The sequence below is a fragment of the Etheostoma spectabile genome, chromosome 4 (assembly GCF_008692095.1).
Source record: "Etheostoma spectabile isolate EspeVRDwgs_2016 chromosome 4, UIUC_Espe_1.0, whole genome shotgun sequence".
Lineage (NCBI taxonomy): Eukaryota > Metazoa > Chordata > Actinopteri > Perciformes > Percidae > Etheostoma > Etheostoma spectabile.
The window spans coordinates 33,904,368-33,914,062 of record NC_045736.1 but is presented as its reverse complement, the minus strand read 5'-3'; the positions used below and the strand labels follow the sequence as shown (position 1 = coordinate 33,914,062).

General features: G+C 40.8%; 1 protein-coding gene across 5 annotated transcripts in view; it reads left to right on the top strand.

Moving 5' to 3' along the window:
- Window positions 1-9,695, top strand: part of setd5 (SET domain containing 5) — a 78,523-nt gene that overhangs the window by 41,028 nt on the left and 27,800 nt on the right. For 2 of the 5 annotated variants that reach the window (XM_032514574.1, XM_032514572.1), the window contains exons 3-17: window positions 723-825; window positions 1,234-1,466; window positions 2,735-2,793; window positions 2,894-3,081; window positions 3,308-3,346; window positions 3,463-3,753; window positions 3,899-4,047; window positions 4,179-4,296; window positions 4,416-4,525; window positions 5,545-5,788; window positions 7,135-7,218; window positions 7,409-7,570; window positions 7,655-8,035; window positions 8,186-8,446; window positions 8,922-9,039. In XM_032514574.1, coding sequence (XP_032370465.1) covers window positions 723-825; window positions 1,234-1,466; window positions 2,735-2,793; window positions 2,894-3,081; window positions 3,308-3,346; window positions 3,463-3,753; window positions 3,899-4,047; window positions 4,179-4,296; window positions 4,416-4,525; window positions 5,545-5,788; window positions 7,135-7,218; window positions 7,409-7,570; window positions 7,655-8,035; window positions 8,186-8,446; window positions 8,922-9,039 — 2,540 coding nt within the window. Of the gene's footprint in view, window positions 1-722; window positions 826-1,203; window positions 1,467-2,734; window positions 2,794-2,893; window positions 3,082-3,307; window positions 3,347-3,462; window positions 3,754-3,898; window positions 4,048-4,178; window positions 4,297-4,415; window positions 4,526-5,544; window positions 5,789-7,134; window positions 7,219-7,408; window positions 7,571-7,654; window positions 8,036-8,185; window positions 8,447-8,921; window positions 9,040-9,695 lie in introns of all 5 variants that reach the window. The other 3 variants (XM_032514570.1, XM_032514573.1, XM_032514571.1) reach the window with 2 other exon arrangements.

The window sequence follows — 9,695 nt, the reverse complement described above, 5'->3', positions numbered from 1 at the left end:
TTTTCAGTTATTTCACACTTTTTTGTTAAGTGCATAATTCCATATGTGTTCATTCATAGTTTTGATGCCTTCAGGGGTAAACTGAAGTGGTAAGGTAGACTTGTATTACATCTCCATATCAGTCCTTGCCATGTTAAGTAGTGTCTGAGGAAATGTCCACTGACAGCCTAAGTGAGAACTGTTACCACATCTCTGTAGGTTATCCTGCTTACTTGACTGAGGTAATGTGGAATACAGCTGGTCTCTCCCATCCATCTTTTCTCAGCCCCTCTTTAGTTTCAAAACTTCATTGATTAACATTGATTAACATAAGAAAATGTCTGCTTAGATACAAAATCCCTGCATTTAAATGTAACATGTTGTCATTTTGATTCTTTTACCATTTAATTGCCCTAGAATTGGAGGATAATAATAACTCTCACATTCTAATTTCCTAAATTTGTGTTCTTCAAGGCTTGACAGCCACTTCAGGGTTGTGGTGCCATCTATTGACTGATTAAAGTCTTTAGTTTAAAGGTGCCCTGCCTAACAATGGTAGTCAATGGTAGAACTTCAGACATTACCACAAAGTAAAGAAATACATGTGGCAGGGCACCTTAAAAAAAACTGTTTGTTTTTTTACAAAGCCCTGGAAAATCATAGTGGAAAATGTCTACCGTTTTATTCATATAACTTCTATTCTATTGCCATTCCTTGGATTAATCATTTCTGTTATTTTCCAGCCCTGAGTCAGTTGAAGCAAGCCCTGCCGTGAATGAAAAAAACTACATCAACCACAGCTGTGGGAGTGCACAGAGTCATGGGTATCGGGGACTACCATATGCTGTGAGTTCCATGCATCAATTCTAATCATAGCATGTCTTATCATATGAAATTAGTATTGCTCTCTTTTACTCAAAGATACATTGGCTTCAACTACAAACATTTTAGAAGCTAAAATAATAACTGTTTAGTCTAACCAATCTTTTCCTGTTTTCTAATCTTTTCAAGTTCTGTGTTCTATTATTATAGAACAGTAAGAGTAACACTTTAGATAGGCCGTTTAATAAAGACATGGATTTCTCTTCTGCTATAAGTCCTTTGTTACCACAAACTACTTACGTTATTAACAGCTATACTGTTTCACATACCTGTTGTTTTGCCCTCATTTTCATTCGTCTCCATTTTCCATTTCCCTTTTGCCTGAACACTCGTTGTTTGAAGATGCAACAGTCTTCCGTTGTGTGTTGTCAGGATCACAACTATGGCGCGCCCCCTCCCCCCACCCCACCCGCCTCCCCGCTCTCCCAAACCATCATTCCCCGTATGGATCTCAACGGCGTGGTACGCGGCTCCCGCTATCATGAAGCTACTGAGGACAACTCAGCCGACAGCGACAGCTCCTCAGAGGAAGACGGGGCTGTGGCCAGCTGGTGTCACTGCAGCCTGACTTCGGATGGGCTGCTCATCAAATGTGACAACTGCAGGTGAGAGATGGAAAACCTGCCCAGTCGTGTAATGACTAGACCTTCCAAACAGTCTTTCAAATTTATGAGAAAGGACAGCGAAGTGTAGCAAAACAAAGTTCTGCCATTAAGAGTAGCAGTACAGTTTTCGAGGCATTCATTGTGTTTTATAAAACCTGTTTTTTAGCGGTGGAAACAATGCTCAGGTCATATGACCCAATGAGCCATTGTATTGATATCGTTGTGGGATCAAATTTATTACAGTTATGTCATTAGGTACAAAAATTATTTTTCTTTTAGTAGGGTTGTTCAATGTCCCCTAAATTGGCAATTGACAATGTTTACAGTAAAACATTGTGATGGACGACCATCAAATTTTTTTCTACTACTATGGGCTAACGGTTAACATAGAAACAACCAGACATACGTTTAAATGCCCTCTGTAAATAGACAGTATTACATGGTGCTGCTGGTAGGGACAGTAAATTACAACTTGACCTACTTTCTAACTATGGTGCCGTAAAGTCTAGCCTCACTTCGATCTCTGTGATCTGCATAACAACAGTACAGTGGAACGTTCTTTAACAGAGCAACAGTAATAACCCAATATACCATCATTACTGAGATTAAACTACATTCTTGGTTATATTTGCGCTGAATAACGCATTCAATAAACAGAAACATAACTGTTGCAGCACAAATGAACAGTTGCGCAATATTGGCTCACACATAAAATAGCACCCTCTTGAATTAGCCTACTGGTACTAACGTACAATCATAAATCCTATATAACCTCGTCATCAGACTTACTTATTGATGCACGCACGCAGTAGTATCCACAGTTAGTCCAATGAGGGGATAAAGGAAAGTGTGATAGCGTAGAGCGAGCTACTATACTGACAGGGAGGGAGAGAGAGACTGTATCACTACAAAAAGGTTCCACATAAGGGGGGGACGTAGCTTCCACTTAAAGGACAGCACAGCGCAAATCCTGATACCTAATGTCCATTTGGTTGTCCATTAGGTATATAATCTAAATAAAATATCTTGTTTGTTTCTAAACCTCTAATTTAGGTGTGATCGCTCCTCTAACTTCAGCCTGCTCAAAAATGTTTGACAAGCAGAATCTCCTGCCATTTTCAAACATCTGCTCAATTGTTGATACATGTGCTTAGCCTTTTAGTCTGTTCCGAAATTTCATTGCTACAATATTGTAACAATGATTTGATTTAGTGTTTCGCTTTTTATGGCCCATGTGTCTCGTGCTGATGTGTTTAATTCTGTTGCAGGGGACTTGACAGGAGGAAAGGAGCAGAAGGCCAACACAGAAAAACAGAAAATGTCTCAGGTACATTGTCTCTTGTCTTTTTTGGTTAGTTCATTTCTCTATAGAAGTTAGTAAAGTTCTCTCTGATGATTATACCTGTGTTTTGTTTTTTGATTTGTAGCTGGAGAGAGCAGTGCCACTGAGAGTGGTGACGAAGAGGTTGAGCCCTCCACCATCTCTTACACTGCCACCCAGCATACGCCCACCAGCATCAAACTCACTGTCAACCGGGTCAAAAGGAGCAAATCTAAAAAGAGAAAGAAGAGCACAGAGAAAGCTCGTGGATTGCCTAAGGGCAAGAAGGTCAAGGTATGCCAACTCTTGCAATGAGTGTGCACTAAAATGAGTAAAGCAAAGAATCCATAGGCAGATAGAAGTAAATGATAAATGCTAAGATCAAAGCCCAATATGCAGCTGTTAATTTTTTGTTAACTACCTTGCAACATTGAGAATACCTAAAATTTGTTTCTGTTTGTAGAACAGCTGCTGCCTTACATGTGCATGTTTTGATATGTGTTCATTTTCCTTCTTTCAGGCTTTTAGAGAGGGTTCTAGGAAGTCTATGAGGATGAAGGTAAGATTGAAGGTGTATGTTAAGATATGCTTTACTCGGTGCTATCATACACATGCTTCTATTTTCTGTAAAGAGTAACTTCTGTCATAACCTGCTTCATCTTGTCTTCTGTCTAGAACTCAACAACAGAAGTTGGCGTGTTGGATGAGAACACAGCAGAGGGATGGGAGAGCAGGATTCGCCAGTGGACGGACCAGTATGAAGAGGCTCTGGCCAACCAGTACAGCGCTGATGTCCAGACCCTCCTCCAGCTCCACCGCACTGCCAGCACCACTGTCTCAAAGGCAGAGGGCGATACTGCAAGACTCCCTTCTACTACACAGATCCACGCCTCAGGTGATGCCATGGACACCATCAACCGCACTGAGCTGACCTGTAACAACACAGTGCTCGGCTCACAGATGCAGGTCAGCCCAAGTCCTGAACCAAACAACAATTGCACTTCAAGAGCCAGTTAGCTTTTCAAAACAAACAGTCACAATTGTGTAATCTTGCCTTGTGAAATATTTTCCTGTTTTTGCAAATAAGTGGTTTGTGATTTGATGTTTGTAGCTACAGTTGGGGCGGGTTACACGGGTGCAGAAACACAGGAAGATCCTCCGTGCAGCCAAGAACCTGGAACCAGACACACTCATCATTGAATATCGGGGAAAGGTTATGCTCAAACAACAGTTTGAAGTAAACGGACATTTCTTCAAAAAGTAAGACATTATGGTGTTTGTGTTATTGGGCTTTATACATTCATAAACGCTTCATCGATTTATGGAGTCCAAAAATATTCACAAAGATTCTAGTGTTGTCTCACCTGTTTAATGTCATTGTATCTTTCCAGACCCTACCCATTTGTGCTGTTCTACTCAAAGTTTAATGATGTAGAAATGTGTGTTGATGCAAGGACCTTTGGAAACGACGCTCGCTTCATCAGGAGGTCCTGTACACCCAATGCTGAGGTCAGCCACCAAGATTTTTTTTTTAATCTCAGTGCCTGCCACTTATGTTCCCTTTCTGTGTAGCTTTGAGTTTTGTTGCTATTTTCAAAGATAACTCATGTATCTGTTTCCTTCACCAGGTAAGGCATATGATTGCCGAGGGCATGATCCATCTTTGTATCTACGCCATCAGTCAAATCACAAAGGACGCTGAGGTCACCATTGGATTTGACTATGAGTTCAATAGCTGGTCAGTACTACTCCTCAGCCCATATCCATCTTTCCACCTGCCTTTGAACCATTCACTAGAAGGCATCAGTCCACAAAAAGCAAAACAGGTCAATTTCAATCAGCTGCTTAACTTCCTCCATGGTGGAAGTTGTTGTTGCTGCCACCACTAGTTTTGACAGTTTTCATGCATGAGCTTAGTTGCACAGGCAGGGTGTGTGTCTCTCTCTGTCTGTCTGTCTGTACACACTCAAAACGGTGTTAAACAAGCAGGCCTATGTTTTTATAAAAAAATTAAAGCGGACAGCGCGTCAGCGGCCGGTTTGAGTGAAGGATTAACTACTCAAATGACTAAAAAGAGTAGGCTTACACAGAAAGGAAAACTATGCCAGTGGGTCATAACTTTCACTTTCTTGCAGGGATATTAACATTGTGCCACCTAGGTCCGGTCTGTTCACCAAAGTAACAATGAGAAAGTATTAACACTTTAGATAAGTAATAAGTAATCCAGAACAATACATTGTTGAAAATAGCTTGATTACATTGAAAAGTAGTCTTCTCAAATATATCTTAACCCTGCCATATGATATGCTACTTTAGTACACAATAAAACAAATGTTACTGGGACCACTACAGATAAGATAGACTTTATTGATCCCACACTTGGAGAATTCCTTTGTTACAGCAACTCAAATGCAACCACAGATAACAACAGATAACACAAATAAAGATTAAATAGAAGTATAATATAAAATAAATATCATATATATATATATATATATATAAGAGTTATAATAGTAATATTGCAAATGTACATTATATACACCTCTTTTTATATACATTACATGAATAAGGTGAAAATTAATGAGAAATGTTATTGCAGAGGTGACACAGAGATTAACATTTAATATCTATATTCACATAATAGACAGCACCACTTGTTAGCTTGTTGCTTCTACAGAATGTGTTTTGTGTCTTTGTGTTCAATCCTCTGACTTTTTCTTCACTGTGATCTTCTCCTCTCTCTTAACAAACCACCAGTAATTACAAAGTGGACTGTGCCTGCCATAAGGGAAACCAGAACTGCCCGGTGCAGAAGCACAACCTGAGGCCCATGGAGAGCTTCCTAATTACCCCCTCACTGCCACCTTCCTCCCCTCTGGTTGGTGCCGAGACCCGACGGAGAAAAGCCAGAAGAAGAGAACTGGAGAGCTATGTTGCCGATGACAGCAACCAGATCCTGGACCAGGAGGCCAAAGAAATGCAGGGGAACAGTGACTCAGAGGTGTGTGTGTCATTTGGTCCAATCAGTCCATGATAATGAGAGCTTAGATTAAGAGCCATGAAATATTAAAGGGATATTTCACTTGGAAATTCACTTATTTAGGAAGATGAATATATCTTTAAATTGGGTCACTTATAGTAAAAATGTTAAAGAAAATTCAAAATTGGTGCCTTTGAGTCAAGAAAAACCAGAAAATGTGTTTTTGGCTCATGTGGATGAAAGACACCCAATCTCAGAATGCACTTGCTTTGCTGCTCAGAGTTTACTCCCAAGCCACCGTTTACATACATAGACAAGACAGTGAGGCATTGACCGTAAGTGTGGTTTATTGCCATTTCAACTATACACACAAAACAAGGTTTCACCGTGGCTCAAGTGGAGTTACACATTTAAAATATGTAAAAAAACACTATATAAAAACAACAAATGAAACTACATTTAGTGCACACACATAGGATCTGTAAAATTAAGATAACGCAATAGTAGCATTAGCGCTTGGAGTGATGTAAAATGATGATGAAATTGCGTGGAATGCAGACTGGTCTGCATTTAACAGTCAAAAACACCACCAGTGGTTAGTAGAAGTTGGATGAAAGCACCCCATTTCTGCACCAGTCCGTATCCATGATAACACAGCCCACCTCCACGAGTCTTACCCAACGGAGAAGCATCTGCTAGCAGGCCTAGAAGCTAGATAGCGCAGTCCAGTACACTGTTGCCATGTTTCCACAAAAACACAGCAGTCTCTGAACTTGCATTGGGAGTTTTGTTAAAGTTGGATGTAGTCAAGTTTGTTGTCTAATGAACGGACACTGAGATCTGTATCTACAGTATATATCCCGGTGGTATACATGTGCGGTAATTTTAATGCAAATAATTGTTGTAAAAGTTTTCTGCTAAAAAGAGAGAGCCTGTCAGTGTAGTTTAAAGTTGGCTGACACTCGCTGACACTCGCTTCGGATGAAGAGTACAACCCCCTATGGGCGGGTTGAAAACATGCAAAACTAGCTGGCTTGTAGTCCACAGCCTCTGGGCAAAAATGCCTCAGATGACGCAAAATGATGATTTTTGCGTCATCTGAAGTTTTTTCCAGACCCACAATACAAAGATCTCTCGTTTCAGGGGGATATAAGGGAGTGATGCATTCGAAAATACTACCGGGTTTCTACTGATACAAAGGTTAATGCTATTCAGTGAAGTATCCCTTTAATTTTACTACAAAGGGAAAAACAGTGTTCTAAAAATTGGCCTTAAAGTTTTTGGAAATGCCTATATTAGCCAAACATTGCTTGTATTTCCAGCTGTGTGGGATGTTTTCCTCATGTGCTGTCTTTCTGTGTAATTAGGAAAGACTGCTGGATGAGTTGAAGGTGGAAGATGGAGAGGAAGGAGAGGTGGATGAAAATGGGGTCGCCAGCTATAGTAAAAGAGTATGGCATTTTACCCATTTTCCAATATAGTACTAATGTACTATCATACTATCTACTATCATGCTTTTGTTCTCTGTGACAATAGATTTCAATTCCAGCAAAACATCAGTAATTCAAACGACAAAATGTTTTATAATTCTCTGACTCTGCCTGTGTAACTCCCCTCTTGTGTCTCTGCTTTTTCATGAAGACACATAACAGCCTGGAAAGGAGGCGAAAGAGAGTGGGAGGAGTAGAGGTGAAGGAGGAGGGTTTGGAAAGTGAGTACGGGGCAGGAAACCCTGCGGGTAACAATCCAATACCCCATAACACTGGAGTGGGGATCAGCACACGACGCACCACCTATGTCATGGTCAGTGAGAGAAAACAGGTTGTTTCATCTGTATATGTTCATCTTTCAGTTTTTGATTTATTCTATTTATACATTATCTTTCAGGAAGTGCCATCTATTGAAGAAAAGACTTTATTACCAAACCCACCTGCCCCAGTTGCTCCTCCTAAACCTGCTAGACCTACCAAGCCTCGGCCCAAAAGTCGGATCTCTCGCTACCGGTCAAGTTCATCCCAGCGTGCCCGGCGTCAGCGCCAAGCCCTCGCCCAGCAAGCAGCAGCAGCAGCAGCCGCAGCTGCAGCCATGGCAGCAGCACCATCATCAGCTGATCAGGGTGTTTCTCTGGATGAGGAGGGACCTCAGGGCCCATATGGTGCTGAACATGGCCATGGAGAGAGAGGTCTGGGAGGTCATCTCCTAGATGGAGATGGCCAGGGTTTAAACTGCATAAATAGAGGCAACTTGCGATACCCTAAGACCAAGAAGGTTAGAGGACATTATACTTTGTAAAATTGAAAATTATTTGTAAGATTTTGATTGTGCTATGGTCAAGTCAAGCTTTCCTAATCATATTTATTATTTTGTAAATTCCTAGCAAATGCAGATTTAATCATTAATGTTTGTCTTTGTTCTCAGTACCTGGTGACAGAGTGGTTGAATGACAAGGTCCCTGGAGGGGAGAAGGTCCACCAAGAGGTACTTGTTGAGCGCCCGCTACGGATAACCACTGACCCCACGGTGCTGGCCACCACCCTCAACATGCTGCCAGGCCTCTCCCACTCATCACTCATCTGTACCACACCCAGACACTACGTCCGCTTTGGCTCCCCTTTCAACCCTGAGAGGCGCCGGCCCCGCCCGCTCCAAATAGACGGGACTTATGGCTGCTACAAGAAGGTGAGAGATGCAGCAAGGTTTTATAGAGAGACAGAGTATCTGAATATAAAGTACATAACGATATTGTCTTCCTTAGAAAATTCAAATTAAGTGCCAGTGTTACAAGCCTGTCTGCAGGTCCTCAAACAATTAATGAAATGCTGAAAGCTTTAAAATGGATGAATTTACTCTTGAATGAGTGTTAAGTCTTGAAATCTTGCACATTATGCTGTTCCTCTTGGTGAAATGGTGATCAGCAAGTCTTGTTTTTACCACCTTAAATTGGTCAAAAAAAGTATTCTAGCTGTTTATAAAGACACAGCTGTGAATACATGCGATTTACAACATTGTAATATGTTAAATTCAATTATCCAAACATTTAATCTTTTATAAATCTCAAGACTTTCTGAGGTATTGGGTCAAGTTTATTTAAGTTTTTTCAATGTCCTGTACATTTTTTAGTTTTTTTTAACCCAACATTACTGTTTTGATGCAGAGATGGATAAAGCAGGCGGAGGATGAAAGCTGTTCAGCCAGTGTGGAGGATGGTACAGAGTCCACCTCCTCCCAGCAAAGTACCAGTAGCAGATCCACCCCCAACCCCCTATCCAGCGGTACGTACATCTCCACTTTCATCTGGAAGACACATTTAGTGCTGTACTTTCACCAAAGCTGGAAGAATATTAGGGATGAGCCGAGTACTCTGCTGAAACAAGTATCCGGTACGGATAAAGCACTTTTGCCGAGTACAAGTATTATACGAGTAAATGCAAGTCAAATCTGTGCTCGGATTGTATACAACTCCTCAGTGAACATGGCTTCCCCCCCCCCCTACACACACACACATCTGCTCATCACACACAGATCACTGAGAACAGCGCGCTCTCTCTCTCTCACTCTCTCTCCCCCTCTCTTATCCCTCTTCAGACACTTTCTGTTAAATGTAGGGTTTTCAGCTTCAGTTTGTTTAACTTCAGTTAAACACTACCTGGTGTGGAAATAAAAAAAATTAAAGAAAATCACACTGATCATAAAAAAATTTAAGGAAAAAAAAAAAAGTTATATTGAGTGTGAAAACTCTTGTTTATTACATTTTACTTCATAATTGCAACCGCATGTGTTCATTGTTGCAAAACTTGTTCTGTATATAGTTTGTTTGTTACCATGACAACACCATTGATCTGAAGCTCGATGCTGTCATGTAAATAGTTTTCTAATCAGCAAAAGATATAACAATTTGTGATCAACTCATATCAATTGCATGCTTAAA